At 45.0% G+C, this 19,169-nt stretch overlaps 1 protein-coding gene across 2 annotated transcripts in view; it reads left to right on the top strand.

Moving 5' to 3' along the window:
• Nucleotides 1–17,541, top strand: part of ASB7 (ankyrin repeat and SOCS box containing 7) — a 68,849-nt gene extending 51,308 nt beyond the window's left edge. The window contains exon 6 of one of the 2 annotated variants that reach the window (XM_004017712.5): nt 2,224–17,541. In XM_004017712.5, the coding sequence (XP_004017761.1) occupies nt 2,224–2,363 (140 nt within the window). In that variant the 3' untranslated portion in view covers nt 2,364–17,541. Of the gene's footprint in view, nt 1–1,773; nt 1,874–2,223 lie in introns of those variants that run through there. The other variant, XM_012098320.5, reaches the window with a different exon arrangement.
• Nucleotides 17,542–19,169: the final 1,628 nt, after the last annotated feature.

Genomic DNA, 19,169 nt, shown 5'->3' with positions numbered 1-19,169 from the left:
AATGGCTGATAATTTATTCTGTTCCTAAAGGTAGCCCATGAATGGTGATGAAAAATATTTCGAAACAGATTAAGAAATGATTTGCTGTTGACATGGGTGTGTTTTGCAATGAGTTAGTTGTCTGTTTTATACTCTTAGGAAAAGCCTATTAAGTATTCATTTGTCCAGCTAGTGTTTGTTGAGTATTGATCGTGTCAGGCGTTGGCAGCCAGAAATCATCTTACCCTCGTGGAACATGTAAGGAAGAAGATGGGCTTTACTGGGCGATCACCGAGGGAATGTGAGATCATAGCCACGTTCAGCACTCCAGAGAAGTGGAACTCAGAAAGTACCTGATAGGGAGCCTGACCTCGTCTGCTCTAATGAAGTGCCCTTTTTAGCAGAGATCTGGATGGTGAGGAGGATATAGCCTCACCAAGAGACTCACGAGCGCGTACAGCAGCCTTGCACAGATCCTCAGGCGGACATCCATGGAGATACCTGCCGCTGGCTTACAGCCGTTCTTAGGAAAGCAGTAGCTTTAGCTGTGATTCTGTTCAGAGACCATGTATTTAGTGCCTCTTGGAAAGCGCCTGATCATACAGGCCCTACAGTGCAGAAGTCTGAGTTTTAAGGATCCTTTTTCATTTATAATTGTGAATAATGGTGATCCCTGTAAACAGGTACAGTTCAAGTAATAAGTATTAAGAATAGCAGTAGTCCTCCACGTATGGCCTGGGGACTCCTGGAGTTAACCAGACCCTTTCAGGATATCGAGATCAAAATGATTTTCCTTGTAATACTAAGACATTATTTGTCTTTTCCACATTCCTTCTTTCATGAGAGTAAATGAACTTCCCCAGAGACTGGATGATGTGGTTTCATCACAGCAGAGTGAATATGAGAGCATGCATGAGACTTCAGCGATCATCCATTCATCCAGACCTTTAAAAACGTGAAAGGCTTTTAAAAATTGAAGATTGGAAGAATGCCATTCTTCTCATTTATTTTTGAAAATACTGTTACTTTCATAACGATGTTATTTATGTTAACATGTAATAGGCTTATCTTTATTATTTGTAAAGGAATTAATACGTATTTCTGAACTTTCTGTTTTAACTTCTTACATGGTAATTAAAGTGTAAAGAGGTTTTGAGACCAAAAAGTTTGAGAACTGCTGAAGTATGGCATTGTTCTTGACTTTAAGCATGTTACTTAATGTTGGAGATGCAAGCAGTCTGTAAAATGGGGATGATGATCAAAGTACTTCCCTCGTAAAAGGATAAAAACAAGTTAGTGTATGTCAGGAGCCTATAAGACTACATGGCATAGAGTACACATTGAACATATGTTAATTTGTATCATTATTGCCATTTAATATGAAAGAAGAAATTTATGTGAATCCAAACACTTCTGAGGCTCTGTGTCAAAGAACTTTTGCTCTTGTTTGTGGTCATCTCCATTGTTTTGGTGAAACACAGTATTCAAAGATGAAAGAAATTGCAATGTGTGATTTCTTTTTCTTTTTTGAGTTCAGTTATAGCATAGGTTTTTATCGGCAGATGGTCAGGATGGCTTGTTTGAAGACATGGAAATTCAGGATAGCTTGCTTTGCCTCTTCCCCCTCCCTGCCCGCCCTCCCAGTCCGCTCCCTTCTCCCCACAGCAGGGTTCTGCTATGTCTAGAATCATGGGGAACAGAGGGGCACACCTCATTTGGGAGAGCTCCCCGGGGTTGGGTTCCGTGCCCTGGACAGGGAGCTGATAGGAGGAACTTAGTTCCCTCACTTTTCAGGTGGAGACACTGAGGCCCAGAAGAGGGATTTGCTCACACAGGTTCAACCCGCATATTAGAGGCCTACCTGGGACAAGAACTGACATTCCGATTTGTAATGGTAAGAATACCAGGCTGAGAATCAGAAGAACTGGTTTTAGTCTGAGTCTCAAACACTTCAGTTGATCGTCTGATGTTGAGCAGTTGACTAAAATCACTGATCCTTAGTGTCCCTATTTGTAAAATGGAAGTGAAACTACCCACCATCCAGGGCTGTGAAAAGGATCAGTGAGATTCCATGTAATGGTACCCAGGACGCATCCTCCTAGCTCATCTCTCTGCTCCTTTGCATGTAAAGTCCGCAGAGAGATACTTCCCAGTGAAATAAAGCATTCCTTTCAGAACCTTAAAGCCCTCCTTAAATGTTGTGTTTCGCAGCTCTGTAACATTGTCTTTTCTCTGTCTTTCTAGGACAGCCCAGAAACTTGCAGGACCTGTGCCGAATTAAAATTCGACAGTGTATAGGCCTTCAAAACCTAAAACTACTTGATGAACTGCCAATTGCCAAGGTCATGAAAGACTACTTAAAACACAAATTTGATGATATCTGATACACAGAGAACTGTGAGCGAGATTAGGAGTTATATTCCAGATACTTAAAAGGCTTTTTGCCTTGCACAAAGTATATCCTATGCAATTTCTGATTTGCTGTGAAGTCAGAAAGCAGGTATACACTTTACAGGTTTTTTTGTTTGGTTGGTTGGTTTTCATTGTAGGGGAGAGATTTTTTTATACACACACACACACACACACACCCACACACACACACACCCACATGCTTGAAGGTCTTAATTTGGTTTCTTGGTCCAAGTTTAAGAGGTCCAAGCTTTCTATACAATATTGCATTTAAAACAATTGTTTTTCCAAAATGACACAAGCAGGTTTGGAGTGGAGAATTGACCCTTTCCAAATTTATGGTTTCATTGGTGTGCACAATATTATAAACCAGCAGAGCACTTGTTACAGTTTGGAGGCACAATTTCACCCAGGGCATCCAGGGCTCTACTGGAAAATGCCCTAAGAAATTTTTTAAGTAATGCTGTCACCTCATTCATTTTAATGAGTACAAATTGGCTGTTTCAAACTGTTCTTTTTCTAATTAACGTAGCTTTGGATGACTTAAACCCAGTCCCTCTGCTTTTTGTTGGTGTGCTCGTTTCTAACTTACTTTTTTAACAGCTGTAGTACACTACCCGGAGACGTTGAGTCTCAACTTCTGTCTCTAGTTGAATTGTGCTTTTAAAACAATTAATGGGAAAGAAAATAACTTTATAAAGCCCGTGTATTCTGTTTTTAAAATAGTGCCTCCAGTGCAGTACTCTTTCTGGTGTATTTTATCCATTATTTCACTTGATGTTCCTCATTCCACAGCTGGCTTTGACATGCCTGTGAGAACAGGAACTGCCACTTTAATTTTAATTGCAGAACATAGAGTCAGTTGCAATTTCCATTTTAAGCTTTGTCTTTTACTTCAGTTTAAGCAGAAAATTTCATGTCCTGGTGGTAGAGTATTCCCTAAAAATAGCCAAAATACTGTTAAATCATTTGGCTTTAATGGATAAATAATTTGGGATGGTTTCATGGTGTTTATTTCTTCCCAGTTGAAATAAAATGTCTAAAGGGTAAAATTTCTAATGGGTGCATATTTGTAAGTCTGGTTAATTTCTAATATGCTAATTAAGCATTTCCTATCTATTTTAAAGTTACACACAGTGACGCTGTTCAGAACAGTTATTTTCTAGGTTGATCGGCATATGTTTGCAGTATAAACATAAATATGATAAAGTGTCAGTAACAGTGGTTCCAGAGATATTAGCAATCTATGGAGATGCCCTTGGAAATGAGCCCTGTGCTTGACGTGTCATCATATTAGTTCCAGAAGAAGCTTTAAAACTATCCCAGTATTGTTCTTAGTGCTTTGGGAAATTTCAGAATATTTACACACTAGTAATAAATTTATTATCAGAAGTTTACAAAATAAAGGGCTTCTCCTGTCTGAATTTCTAGTTTTAAGTCATTAAGTATAAAGTTATTTCACCTGGAAAGTATAACTAAGTAGAATTGGGAGTCTCCTCTGGCTTTATCCTTTTTCAGAGCTGACAGTGATATTTCCTCAAGCACAAAATTTATTCTCTTGGATGTGGAGTGGCTCTGGCATCAGATACCTGCTCTGCTAGGCCTGGGCTGGGAGCAGGTTTCTGAACAGTGGGCAGCTTCGGGGAGAGGGTGATGTGAGGGATCATGGCTGGGGTACATAGCCTCTTCCGCAGGGAACCACTCAAAGTGTGGCCAGTTTTGCAACCATCCAAAAACTGTAACTGGGATGTGATAGATAGAAATGGGTATTCTGACTTTTTTTCCATATAAATATCTCCAAAAAGTTATCTTCTGAGAGAGAGTCCTTGTGAAGCTAGGAGCTGAGCTGTGTTCTCCTCTGGAAACCGATAATCAGGTCAGAGCTAAGACACACTTTTGGCATCAGGCACCTGGCATGGCCAGAAATGGATGGCGTTGCTGCTCCCTGAACCCGGGCCAGGGAGACAAGGACATGGGAAGGCAGGCAGAATTCTGTACTTTGAGCAGTGTTACGTTCGCACAGGGCTCATCTCCTCATGTGTCTATTAATTTATTCAGTTAGTTTAAAATGATTTTCTTTCCCCAGCCATTCAGAGGTCTCCAAAACTAAGTTCACCATTGAGTCAGAGTCAGGAAATTCCAAGTAAAAAGATCAGATGAAGGTAAATTCTTTGTTCTATATTGCTGCTTAGACTTCAGAAAAGAAAAAAAAAAATTATGAGAGCTCTTCCTGGAATCAGAATTTCTATTTAATGAAGAAGTATATAATTCTGTTGTTTGTTTGATGTTTGATTTTTCTGGAAGCTTGAAAAGAATGTTTTATTTTTGTTGTTACTAGAATCCCAGTCACATACCGTCTTTAACAATAACTAAAATGTCTCAGAGTCGGTAACTGGCAGAATACAGGGGTGAATGTGCAGGCCTGCTCTCCAGTTTGGTTGGCAGAGAAGTGCTCTGTAGTAACATGATGAGAACAAGTGTTTTCAGAAGATCAACTGGTTTTTCCAGAATCTTGACTGAAATGTTCAGAATAGTATCACATTTGTCACTGATCCTTCTGTTTCTTTTGAAATTTATTATTTAAGCCTGTTACTAAACCTTTATAAAAATATATTTGGCAAGTACACCAAAGACACCAGCTCATAAAAGATTATGATCATTAATGAACTGCAAACCTCATCTTTTGCAAATGGAAGATTTTTTTTGTGTGTGTAAATATTTGTGTTTATAAATGTACAGCAGAGTAAGGATGTTTTTTAGATTATTTAATTTCCACATTTCTAAACTATTTACTACAGAATAATCCACACTTGTTAGTTTGGAGGACTTGACAATTTCGTTTTTTTAATTCATTATCAGTCATGCTTGGAGCAGCATTTCCGCTAGAGAATTCAGTGTTCTGGCAGTAGCAAGAGCACACATCTGGAGCGTGAGGGAGTCTAGCTTGATTTGTCAGATACACACCCTACGAGACGAGGATGTGTAGTTTAACTACCACAGTGGACCATACAAAAACTGAGGTTCTAACTTGGTGCAGAATTGCTCATCAGCCCAGAGTGTCATTGGGATGAGGCCCTCGGCCCACAAATTTAGCTCTCATGTAACTCCTAGTGTGTTATATCATAATGTATTTTGTTCTTCCTTTGTAATGTAAGTTTTGCTTTGGGTCAGTTTGAATTAAAAAAAAAAAAAAACACTTAAATCTGGTTTAAAACATAGTGGAACTGTGTTTTATTTCTAGTCTGCCTTAACTTTTTAATACTTCCAGCTATTTGGTCAAAAGAAAGAAAGTGAACTCTGTCTTTTATTCCTCAGCATTTTAGATAATTAAGATTTGGGTAAGAATGTAATACCGGAAACAGCACTGTTTCAGATCATTTAAGATCCCCGCCCCCCCCCACCCCCCACCCCACGCTGCTTTTTAACGCATTCTTCAAATACCCTCCAACAAAAGACTGTCTATCCCTTCTGCATGTTGATGGGGCACTGAGCCTTTGGGGGCCAGATTCACCTCTGCCTCCTCTGACGGAGGACAGAGTTTGGACCACAGCATCTCTAAGCACAGAACAGTATATTCAGTTAAACAATGAATTTGAGGTAGTTTATTAGCTTGCTAGAGATATAACAAAACAACTTTGACTTCATACTTCCTCTGTATCCCATAAGCACAGCTTGATTTAGGAGAGGCCTCAGACTAATGAGTGATGGTGTGCTAAGAAGGGAGGGCAGACGACTTAGCACCTCGTGGAGAAACGCAGTGTTTTGCAGCCATAGCCTTGTTACAGACTTGTCCAGGATTTGGCACAAATGGAAGCCAAGAATGGGACATTTGAAACTATTCCTAATGATCAGCAGGGGAGTTCAGATGTGAAAAATAGCTGTGTTGCTTGGAAATTTTGAGGTCATTCCTTTTCCAATATGATGTAAGTAGTGTATTGTTTTTTCAGCTGAAAGACAATTTGCTAAAATAGCTTACTAGCTATTGATAAAACAGATTATCTAGTTGATAAAAAAAATTTCCACATCCCATGTAGTTGGGTTTCAAAGATAAAAAAAAGTGGACTTGTATCATTTTGTATTTATGTAACAGTGTGGCTTTCTGTTCTCATAACACATCTTAGAAATGTTGATGTTAGAATTTATATTAGCTTCAATACCAGTCAAGATTTTAAATATCCACTGCCAGATACTGTTATTTAGGTTGATGTAGACTCCTAAGATACAAAGACAGTTTGTCTTTATTTTATCATTATCTTGTCATTACCTATAAGGTTTATAGTAAGGTCTCTTAATTCTTAGATAAAAAACAAAAAGGTCAACCAGCATATGGCTCTGCTGATAAATAGTGATCAAAGTCTTATATTTCTCTAAGATCATGGTACATTTTGTAGATATTTATCTTCCAGAAAAACTGATTTTTGAGTGACAGTTAACAATGCTCAATCCCATTTGAAAAGACAAGTCCTATGAGAGATCATCATTGTGTGAATAAAACCCAAAAGTAGCGGTGTTGTTGCAGTGCGTGAAGTCCACCTGTGGAGTGTCTTCTACCAAGTGTTGCTGTTTCCATTTCTTACTCACCTGTGCCCAGACTGGGCTTCCCTGGTGGCTCAGAGGTTAAAGCGACTGCCTGGAATGCGGGAGACCCAGGTTTGATCCCTGGGTCGGGAAGATCCCCTGGAGAAGGAAATGGCAACCCACTCCAGTACTCTTGCCTGGAGAATCCCATGGAGGGAGGAACCTGGTAGGCTACAGTCCACGGGGTCGCAAAGAGTCGGACACGACTGAGCGACTTCTTTTCTTTCTTTTCTTTGTGCCCAGAGTGTCTCGCGCTGGGTTTCAGTTGTGCATCCACAGGCTAAGTGCTTTATCAATTCTGAAGATCCATAAACCATTAGAAGTAAAGGATCAGGTTAAAGCGAAATATTTCTCCTCTGTTGCAGATACGGCCTCAAAAAAAAAATCGTGTAGTTATTATATTTTATATTAAATCTTGGTTTGTTCCAGCATCTTAAAAATCACACTCAGAACCTTTTTTTATGTTTCCTTGTAATTAGGAAATTGTTTTAAATGCATAAAAGTAATTTATGTTACATTATGTAGTCATTAAGTGACTCACTTTCTGTGAAATAGTATTTTATGAATCAGAAGTGAGGTGGCTGCATTTGGATAAGGGGCTCAGTTGAAGCTGAGAAGCTCAGTTATGTGATGAGTAGAGTGACGCTTTGTGACCGACACAGAGGGAATCCAGCTGCAGATACTTCCTATTTTATCTGGCAAACAGACTCAGATTTTTCTTGCTTCTCGGTCTTGAACTAATGTTGCTTTTCTTCCTCTGATAGTTCTGGGTCAGGTCACCACTCAATTTTCTTTTTCTTTACTGAAAAAAAAAAAAAAATCTTGTAGGGGTGGACTCGCTGTACATGACCATTTTATATTTCTCTAGAGATTTTCTAAATTTTCTCTCTCTTGCTTCTGTCCCCTTAACCCTTTAGTGAAGTACACACGTGCACAAGGCATGGTCTCACCCAGTTGCTTTTTTTTTAAGTTTTTTAGTTCCCTCCTTAGGTGGATGGAAATGCAGCTTAATATCATTAGGAAATATAGTGCAATACCATTTAAGAAGACTAATCAGTCTGGGCTGCATCCGTGTTCCATCCTGGGTAGCACCAGAGAGAACAAACTGCATTTCTTCCTAGTTTACCACCGATGTTCTGAAGAAGTCATTTTCTTTAAGTCCATTGCACAGCGACCTCCTTAAGGACAGATCCTGGGCCTCATTTGCCTGGATCTCACACAGTATTTGCTGAAAGAGCCATAGGTACATGCGGCAGTTGGTCGTCAGCCAGTTACTTTATTTCCTCAAGCCTCCTGGGAGCCCAGGGCCGTGTGGACGGCAGCATCAGCATTTCTCAGCTCCAGATCTCGGGCACCTCCTGCCAGGACTGTGTTTTGCTGTTCCTTCCTCTCCTGCGCCCCCACCCTTCAGCCCTCCCCTCGGTGACATGGTCCCTGAGCGGCAGACCCCGGTGATCGTGACGTGCGGGCACTGGCGTGGCAAACTCCCAAACAAGCCCCGGGACTCTGGTCGTGGGGCATCCTTCCCGCCAGGAGTCCCCTTCCCACAGTGCGCTGAGCCTCTGAAGGCTCCCCCGCCTCCCCTTGCAAGTCCAGCGCACTGAGGTGTGTCCACGGGTCACGGCTGCACCCCCTCGCGTCTCCAGGCGGCTCGGTGGGGACTGAGGTGCAGCGCCCAGCCCGTCACCCCGGGTGTGCCCTCGCCCTCTCCCGTGGGCGGCGTGGATGCCCTCCCTGTCTGGGGAGCGGAGGAGCCCTGCTGGCTATGGCGGCTCACCGTTGCTCCTTTCAGCTGTGCCTGCCTGGCCCTCTTGTATAGTGGGCGCTCACGTATTCTTCACGTGAGTCAATCCAGTCCAAACCCTTTGTTTTACAGGCGGGGGAGCCCTTCTCTTGCGGTTGGAGGACTGCGGTGGCTGGGAGCTATGGTCCTGCCCCAGTGGCGGGCGGTGAAGGCTCGGCTCCAGCTCCCCAGCCCCGGGTCCTCGCGATCCTGGCCTGCCAGCGGCTCAGCCCTCACGTCAGGTGTTTCTGTGGAACGGAACTCGGTCACTTGTTAACAGCAGTGATGGAATGAGATAGGTTTTGGCGAGAGCTGGCAGGGCTCATATACCTTCTGACTTTATACCTTCTGGATTTAAAACCCATGCATCCAGAAGACTCTAATTTCCTACAAAACACTTGCTGAGAGTTCCATCTTGGGCTTCACTGTGCCTTTTTGAATAATCTTGACTGTAAGGAATTAGGTTTGGGGGACACCCTTAGGAACAGCGTTGCCAGCCTCTGGTTTTGTTTCGTTCTGTGTTTACAAAGCAAGTTGAGTAACTGTGTATGAGGCCACAGAGATGCCAGGGGTGTTTATACTCAGCTCTTTTGTTTGTTTCAGTTTTCATTACAGGCAGCTAAGAGATTGATCCACCACCATCTTTTCATCATATATTATGATCCCTCACATTCACAGTGTAATTTTCCATTGAGAGAGGAGTAGATTGAGGAACTTGGGCGTTTTGACTTAGAGTTAAGGTTGAACTGAAATAAATATCCTTGTGTTACATAGCAGTTGTTGTGTACACTTCAAAATAGATGTTTCTTCCCTAGAGGCCTCAGCTGAAATTCCTGGAAGAAGCTGATTGATCAGTCTATCTGTCAGATAATGATCTCCAGCAAATAGAAAGTAAGACTTGTTTGTTTAGATGTGGTAAGCTAAGTGGAGCTGCAATCATTTGTTAGTTTACCCTGATTTATCAGTCCTTGAGGCTGAGGTAACTGATTCAAATATACTATCATAGAACATTTTGAGGTCTCATGGTTAAAATTACAGTGGATACGTTAGTATCCAGGTAGTCATTTCTCTTCCAGCTTCCTGTTGAACCCAGTCAAAGTCACCACATATCCCCACCCCTGGCAGGTGTCTCTAGAGCGTGAGATGTAGGGGGTTAGGACCTCCACCACGATGTGATGCCAGTGATGGAGAGATGCAAGCCCCTTGCCTCCTGCCTCCCCATGCAGGTAGGACGGGCCCCTCGGGAGGAGTGGACCAGATCCGTGGCCACGGTCTGATGACAAAAAGTGCGCCAGGAGCCTGGTTCTGAGCCAGGTGGAACTGGTAGCCACAGCAGCCTTGCCTTGGGCCCTTTAAAAACTGCGGGACACTGCCTTGCCCAAGCCTGCACAGCTTTGCTATCGTGTCCTAACCCAGCGTGGCCTAGGAAGCAGCAATTTTGCTGGAGCCTGTTCAGGACACTTGTCTTTTGTCCTGAATCCTGTTAAGTCTGTCTTTAGGTATATCTGCTCCATAACATGTAAATAACAGGTGTGTGATGCCATTTAGCCCAGAGGTGTGTGTGTGTGTGGCTTAGAAAGAATGCCTGAACTTGGCAGTATTAGGTTCTGGTGAAAGAAATGGGTTAGAGAGGGGAGTATGGCTCCCTCCTCCTTAGGGAGGAGTGTGGGCCTGTGGCCCCTCTGCAGAGAGGTCAGCTTTAGCAGGGCTTCTGTGCTGAGGGCTGCTTGTGGACTTACAATAACTTGGGCTGGTCACATCTGGAGGGGATGGGAAGCTAAGGAGGTGATGGAGGGGGCTGGTACCAGGTGTGAGTACCTGGGAGCTGGTAGTCCTGTGGTTGGTGGGAGCAGAGGAGGGGTCCCACCCTGCTGGGCACTCAGCCTATCCCAGGCTGGTGTCCTTTGGGGCAGCTTCTCCAAGACATTCCTGTCCCAGCCATGAGGATGCCCTTCCCTCCCAGTCCTAGTTGAAGGGGCTGCCCTGCAGTTCTTTCCAGGGGAGAACATGGTCTGCATGTCCATCTGCCACACCAGAAGCGTCTGGAAGGCAGGGCTCTGGCCTTGCCGTAGGCTTTGTGGCCCAGCAGAACCAAGAGCTGTGAGGAGGCAGGCAGTGGTTCCCAGGTGTTTGGGGAGTGAGGAGGCAGGTAGATAGCCCCTTCACAGCCCTGGGGCCAGGTAAGAAAGCCGGAAGGGAACCAACACTCAACTTGTTGCGTGGGCTCTGCTGCTCCGCACTTCTCTCGCTCAGTTCTCACCTTCCCTCTGCTCGGTGGGTGTCCTGGTCATTTTCACAGTGGAGAGGCTGATCTGGAGTGCTCCCACTCCTGTCTCCCCCCAGCTCTGCTGGGCCCAGGTTTTCATGTCTCCTCGCTACAGGAGCTCCCCTGAGCCTCCCCACAGGAGGCTCCCCTTCCCCAGACTCCCTGCCTCTCTCATCACAGCTACCAGCTGCTGTTTTCCTCTCTGCCTCTGCTCCTCAAGTTCTTCGTGCAGAACTAGGAAACCCCCTTCAGGGCGTGCAGATGTGTGTGTGCACACACAATTCTTCTGGGGAGGAGGGTCTGGGCCGTCATGTCCTCAGAGGGATATGTAGCTCCCTAGTGTCAGAGCCAGCACACTGGCTGACCCCTGGAGCAGTTCTGAGCATCTGTCTCCCTGCCAGCCAAGGGCAGCTCGCCTACCACCTTGGGGGTCCTGCCCGAGGGCCACACTGAGGTCAGTGACGAGCGTACTGCAGACCTCCTGCCTCCCAGGCGCAGAGTCCCCCTCGGGCCCTGATGGCTAGGGCTTGGGGGCTGCTCCCTGGGCGCCCTTCTCCCCCACCTTGTCATTTCCTTGCTTAACTGTTTCCATATCGGTCCTGGACCAGTGTCTGTCTGCAGTGAGAAGGAGGGGCAGAGAGACCTGTGAAGCTGGAGGGGACCTGGAGGTTCCATCCCACAGACCCAGGAGGAGAGGCTGCCCGCCTTGCCTGCGGCCTGGCAGCAGGGGTGTGGGCTGGGCCAGCCTCCGGTCGCCATGCGCTCAGTCCTCTGTGGGCTCCTATGTTGTCTCAGGGCTGGGATGGGAACAGGAGCAACCTGGAGGGTCCTGGGGTGAGCCTTGATGTTACTCATCTGCCTGAGGCCACCCAGAGGGTCCCTGTTGCCAGCAAGGGCCCTGCAGGGGGCCACGGCAAGCAGGATCAGGGGATGGCAACTCGGTTCCCACTCTTGAGCCGGGTTGACTCCCCAAAGTATGTAACCCCTTGTTCTTGACACTTCCGTGCATTAAGATAAAAGGGCAAGTACACAGGCTCCAGTATGGAACATCTAAACCATATATTATTCTGTACAAGCACTTACTCATAAAGCCTATAATTAACTGCCTAGTTTCATGGAAATGCTTGATGTTTAGGAAGTTATTAGGAGGTTCCAGAAAAAAAAAAAAAATCTGATCTGACCTGAGATTAACTAATACCATTACTACCTTCTTCATTTAAAATTTTTATAAATGTTCTCCAATCACCTTCTGTTTCAATGGATTCAATGGACAGAAATAAAGTGCCTGCTTAGTAGAAGCTCATCATTACATGATAGGTAAGTTGAGCTGTTCCTCCAGTCAGACTGGGCCCTGGTAACGGTCATGAAGCTCCTGAGAGCAGTTCTTTGGTCTTCCTGACACAGCCGAGCCCCAGCCTAGTGCTGCTGCGAGGTTCTTGACACAACCTTCACAGACACCACCCTCGTGTTCTTCACTGAGATGTTTACAAAGTCAGGTAAAGTTTGGAAATGATCAGTGGAGGATTGCTTCCCCATTCAACACATTTTTGGAGCACCTGAAAGGGGCCAGCATCATGCCAGCACCAGAGCCAGCCAGCATGGGAGCCCAGATGATGAGGAGTGTGCCTGGGAGCAGAAAGAAGCGGGGCTGTGGTGGGGAGACCAGGTGTGTGGAGACTGGGTAGGGCTGTGGGTGACTGAGGACCTCCACGTTCTAAATTCAAAATGTGCACAATTTCCAGAGTGTGGAATTCTGGTGCACCACTGTGTGCATTACTGGGTGTGGGGCTCAAACTTGAGTGGGCATCAGAATTCCCTGGAGGGCTAGTTAAAATATTGCCAAGCCTTCCAGAGTTTCTGATGCCTTAGGGCTGGGATGGAGCCTGAGACTCTGTGATTCTAATACAGATAATGTACATCCTGCTGGTTTGGAGACTCCCTTAGAACCACTGTGTTTGAGTATTAAATCTAGGCTCTTCCATGGCAGATGGGAGAGAATGAGAAAAATCTGACAGTTAATATGAGATGTTACAGAAACCGCCTACCTACTTGTCCATAGTTGTGTGTAGAGAAGTTCTAGTGATTCTTAGAAGCCACATGTGAAATGAGTCCCCTTGTTTTATAGGCTTCAGCAGTACATGAACTGAGAACTTCCAGATGTACACGCTGGGTTTAGAAAAGGCAGAGAAACCAGAGATCAAATTGTCAACCTCCACTGGATCATGGAGAAAGCAAGGGAGTTCTGCTTCATTGACTCCACTAAAGCCTTTGACTGTGTGGATCATAACAAACTGGGAAATTCTTAAAGAGATGGGAATTCCAGACCACCTGACCTGCCTCTTGAGAAACCTGTAGCAGGTCAAGAAGCTATAGTTAGAACCAGACACGGAACAACTGACTGGCTCAAAACTGGGAAAAGAGAACAACAAGACTGGATATTGTCACCCTGCTTATTTAACTTATATTCAGAGTACATCGTGCTAAAGGCTAGATTGGATGATTCACAAGCTGGAATCAAGATTGCCGGGAGAGATAGCAACAACCTCAGATAGGCAGAGGATACCACTTTAATGGCAGAAAGTGAAGAGGAACTAAAGAGCCTCTTGATGAGGGTGAAGAGAGTGAAAAAGCTGGCTTAAAACTCAACATTCAAAACCTAAGGTCATGGCATCTGGTCCCATCACTTCATGGCAAATAGATGGGGAAACAGTGGAGGCAGTGAGAGACTATTTTCTTGGCTCCAAAATCGGTGCAGATGGTGACCACAGCCATGAAATTAAAAGACACTTGCTCCTTGGTAGGAAAGCTATGACAAACCTAGACAGCATATTAAGAGGCAGAGACATCACTCTGCCAACAAAGGTTCGTCTAGTCAAAGCTATGGTTTTTCCAGTAGTCATGTATGGATTTAAGAATGTTGGACTATAAAGAGGGCTGAGCACCAAAGAATTGATGCTTTCAAACTGTGGTGTTGGAGAAGACTCTTGAGAGTCCCTTGGACTGCAAGGAGATCAAACCAGTCAATCCTAAAGGAGATCAACCCTGAATATTCATTGGAAGGACTGATGCTGAAGCTGAAGTTCCAATACTTTGGCTACTTAATGTGAAGAGCTGAATCATTGGAAAAGACCCTGATGGTGGTAAAGATTGAAGGCAGGAGGAGAAGGGGGCAGCAGAGGATGAGAAAAGATTATTGACTCAATGGATGAACAAAATTCTTAAAGAAATGGGAGTTCCAGACCACTTTACGTGTCTCCTAAGAAACCTGTATGTGGGTCAAGAAGCAACAATTAAAACTGGGCATGGAACTACAATGGACAGTGAACGTGAATTTGAGCAAACTCTGGGAGATGGTGGAGGACAGAGGAGCCTGGCGTGCTACAGTCCATGGGGTCGCAAAGAGTCAGACGTGACTTAGCGACTGAACAACAACCCAGCTTATGGGTAGCCTTGCATAGCTCTCTGTGTGTTATGTGATCAAAGATTACAAATCTCTCCTACCACATGACAAGCTGGCTCTACATCTAGGCCTTTATGTCTCTAATTATCTTTTGCAAGTGCCTAATTTAAGTTGGGCACAGACAAAACCAGTAGCCTGTAGTTCTATTATCCTGCCGTTATTATTATTCAGCCTAGTTTAGCAGCTTGTAGGTAATGTCTGCCAAACATTAATCATGACAGCATGCGCCTCGGCACTGCCCACAAGGCAGGCGGCCAGCGGTGCGTCCCACAGATGTGAGGACAGGCAGCATTTTCCGAAGTGCTGATGGCAGGTGGTCAGGCTGGGTGCAGCCTGAGGTCCCAGGGTGGCCCGAGGGAAACCCAGCCCGTGGATGCAGCCTGGGCTTCTTGGGGGCTAAGCTGTCGTTCCCTGCTTTAAAAAAGGAAATCAAACGAATCAGCTAGGAGATGAGTGTAGGTTTGCACCCAGTGGGGCTGCTGCCGGCCCAGGAGCCACTCAGAGCCACCGACATGGAGTCATCCTGGGATGTCCTCTGCCCGCTAAAAGGAAGAATCAGTTGCGTTTAAAAAAAAAAAAGTTTTATCGAGGTGTAATTATTATAGAAAAATTGCACATTTTATTGTTTACAACATGATAGGTTTGATTGTTATCACTGGAAAGTGGAAAAACAGAACTTGATGGAAAGGAAATGTCCCAAGTGCCTCCTCAGTGTGACAGGCCACTGCAGACAGGCGAGGAGCGGCCCAGGCTACCGCCCTGAGGAGCGGACAGCCGTCGGGGGGAGAGACAGGTTTGAACCCACGAGGCAAGGACAGCGCAGAGTGGCGTCCCCAGTGAGGACCTCCCCGAGGGGATCTCAGCCCACTCTGTCCTCCGAACCCTGGCTGGGCAGGTCTTGGGACAGTGACTGCAGGCAGCCTGGCCCCTACCAGCTGCATGGACTCCTAAGGAGGGTGCAGTGGCTGAGGTGGAATTAGAGGGCCAGATCCTGTATCAGATGGAGAGGCTTCATGAAATATGTAGGGCCTTTGAATTCATGGAAGGATTTTACAAGTCCTATTCTCCAACCCCTGTATCTCCCACTATGTCTAATCTAGTCTTTTCCTAAAGGGTGATGCAGGGGAATCCCCAGCCTGGTGGTCCAGAGTCACAAAGACCCTGGCCTGCTGTGATATTGGTTTTATTTATTTGGGATCTGGCTTGGGGAGAGGCCACATGAACATGGCAAAATCTAGATGTCTAGGTCATGAGTACATGGGTGTTTGTGCTATTATTCCCTGAGCTTTCATTTAAAATTTACCAAATAATCAAAAAGAAAAGTCATTTTGATGCCCCCTTGATGGTAGGTTCTTTGCAGACTGGGTCTGTCTGCTTTGTCCTCAGTTTTTGGATTCCCACACAGAGCCTGGCTCATTGCTAACAACCACTCGTTAGGTGGAAGTTTTTGTCCATTTGAGTTGAGGAAAGTGCCTCCTAAAATTCTTCAGTTGTTAGTGTGGAGAGGTGTCTCTCTTGGCACACAGTTAGTTGGACCTGGTGCCTCCTACCGCTGCAGTCAGCCCTCTAGTGATCGAAGCGGGAGGGGGTCAGGAAGCTGCCTTCCCAATGTTTAGAGCTCTGGGGAGAAGAGGGAAACGCAAGTGACCAGTGCAGTGAGAGCAGGGAGGCCACAGGAAAGCCCCAGACAGAGCGCCGGGGAGGAGCGCTGCTGGTTTCACCTCTTGAGATGCTGCTGCTCTTTCTTTCTGATTAGCTTGCTGGAGGCAGAAAAGGTCTGTGACTTGGGCGCCACACGGCCTACGTTTAACTGGCTTTGCTGGTGACTGGTTGTGTGATCCTAGGCAAGTTGTTTGCCAAAGACAGAGGAACCGAGCTGAGAGCTCCTTCACCTGCCATGATTCTAAAATGGCAGAGAAGACACGTCCCCACCCAGACTTACCGCAGCTTCTTAGAGGTGCTTTCTGAAAACACTGGAATCCATGCTCTGGGGTTTGAACCGCTCTGGCGAAGGGTTTAACACCATAAAACTCACTTTGTAAAAGTGCAACAGCTGTGATAAATAAGCTTAAGCCTCAGTAATCACTTTTTCACTTTTACCAATTACGCTAGGCTGCTTTGTGACAGAAGTTAATACCAAGTAAGAATTTTAAAGAAGCCTCATTTTCCTTGTCTAATTAAATTAAATACTTGAAAGGTGATTCACATGTTGATTTCCCCCCCATTAGTCAACTGAAAATTACAGGATCTTTTAGGAGCTTGAGCCCCGTGACTGCCCTACTCAGCCTCCAGGGTCAGGGAGCCCTCACCCCTGGACACTCTCCTGCCGGCATCCCAGCCACCCGTTTTTGTGTGCAGCTGTCCGTGGTGGGGCTCTTGGGCCACCGCTGCACAGGAGAATTTACGGAGCGCATGCTTGTTAGTTTTTTAATCCTTCCACAAAAAGGCACGAGGTGCCTTTGTTTGCAGGTGTTTGATATTCTCACCACGCGGCAGGTCTCTCTATACCGAGAAACCAGGACGGACAGCCTCGTCCTTCCCGTCTTTCTTTGTTGTAAACTCGTAAGAGAATTCGCCTGGATTGAGAGTTCATCAAGTCAAAGTCTAGCCTTCCTTCAAGGTGACAATCTGGATAATTTAAATACGGTATATCCTGGCAATTTTATTTCAACAGTGCCACCCAAATGCTGTACTTTGAGACTTGAAATGATTTTCTTTATTTTCTGGTTTTACACTGTGCTTTCTGCTCCTTTTTTCTGAGATAGCACATATGCATGTGTAGAAAGTGTAGCATGCTCCACACTGGTATTTTCTTGAGCACATGATGGGCCCTGGGGAGCATCAGGGAGCCTGGCTGATGGCACTGAATGTGGGTGAGCTTGCTTACCCAAAAGTTTGAGGAGTCCTCACTGGTAAAGACTATCTGGTGTAAGTTTTCATGCTATGTTTCCAGGTTGTCCCTCCTGATGCCTACAGTCATTTTGTGTATGTTTCCAAAAGTCCTTGGTATTTCAAAATGAGTGTACACCCTTAAAATGTAAACAGTAAATCTGTGTTAAGTAAGAACTGGAAGTCCTTTCTCTTTTCCTCCCAGTGGTAACTATGCAGTATGAATTCTAACAGCTCTTTCCCTATGAATTTAGTTTTACAAAAAATGATCTCTCTGCAGTTTATGTCTACTCATAGAGACCCTTTCATGTTACCACGTGTAGATGTATAGATGTACCTAATTCTTGCTAATGGCTTAATAACATTCTGCATTCAGATTTTTTCCATTTATGTATATTAAGCACCTTCCATGTGCTAGGTGCTTCTTCAGGGATTGCAGTTATAGCAGAAACTATTTCGTATTGTCTGTTTCTTTAATTTCTTTCTAGAATTCAAAGTATCCAATCTGCTTCTCAGTCACTGTATCATTAAGAGCTTTTGTTTTCTCAGGCTGAAATTTGCTTAATGTGTGTTTTAATTGTCTACATTAAACTGTAAACCCCATGAAATCAATAGCATTGCCTATCTTCTTCACTGATACAGCCCCAGCACTAAAAACAGTATTTCCAAATACTAGCAGCTCGAAACCTATTGAGTCTCTGCCTAGCTGAATGGACGTGTGGATGGACACATAGGTAAATAGACAATTCTTGTGTTTCCCACAGATAAGTAACCAGGGGAAGAAGTAGAACTGCTCACTGATCCCTTTCTTGGGCTTCCTTAAACTTCCAGAATAGTCCTAGTTGCTTTAGACGGAGATGCGATTTAGTCTCATTTCTATTTATTATATTTTTATACAGGTGTGTATTTACCCATTCTTTTATCTCCGTAGCCTTTGATTTATGCAGACCCTCATGAAATGGCAACCCACTCCAGTATTCTTTCTTGGAGAACTCCATGGACAGAGCCGCCTGGCAGGTTACAGTCCATGGGGTCACAAAGGAGTAGGACACAACTTAGTGACTGAGCAACAGCAGTTCAGTAAATATATATCATGTATTTGTATATATTACCTACATGATACTATATGCCTAGAATATAGCAGGCAGTTATATATACACACACACACACACACACACACATACATGCATATGAGGTAATTTATATATGTATCCGAGAAGGCGATGGCACCCCACTCCAGTACTCTTGTCTGGAAAATCCCATGGATGGAGGAGCCTGGTAGGCTGCAGTCCATGGGGTCACGAAGAGTCGGACATGACTGAGCGACTTTCCTTTCACTTTTTACTTTCATGCATTGGAGAAGGAAATGGCAACCCACTCCAGTGTTCTTGCCTGGAGAATCCCAGGGACGGGGGAGCCTGGTGGGCTGCTGTCTATGGGGTCACACAGAGTCGGACACGACTGAAGTGACTTAGCAGCAGCAGCAGCATATATGTATATGTATAATACATGCTATCAGTTCAGTTCAGTCGCTCAGTGGTGTCCAACCCTTTGCGACCCCATGAACTGCAGCATGCCAGGCTTCCCTGTCCATCACCAACTCCCAGAGCTTGCTCAAACTCCGAGTCTGTCCATCGAGTCTGTGATGCCATCCAACCATCTCATGCTCTGTCGTCCCCTACTCCTCCTGCTTTCAATCTTTCCCAACATCAGGGTCTTTTCCAACGAGTCAGTTATTCACATCAGGTGGCCAAAACATTGGAATTTCAGCTTTAGCATCAGACTTCCAATGAATATTCAGGACT

This window comes from Ovis aries, chromosome 18 (assembly GCF_016772045.2).
Source record: "Ovis aries strain OAR_USU_Benz2616 breed Rambouillet chromosome 18, ARS-UI_Ramb_v3.0, whole genome shotgun sequence".
Classification (NCBI taxonomy): Eukaryota; Metazoa; Chordata; class Mammalia; order Artiodactyla; family Bovidae; genus Ovis; species Ovis aries.
The sequence above is the reverse complement of the archived record's forward strand: the minus strand, read 5'-3'. Positions and strand labels throughout refer to the sequence as shown.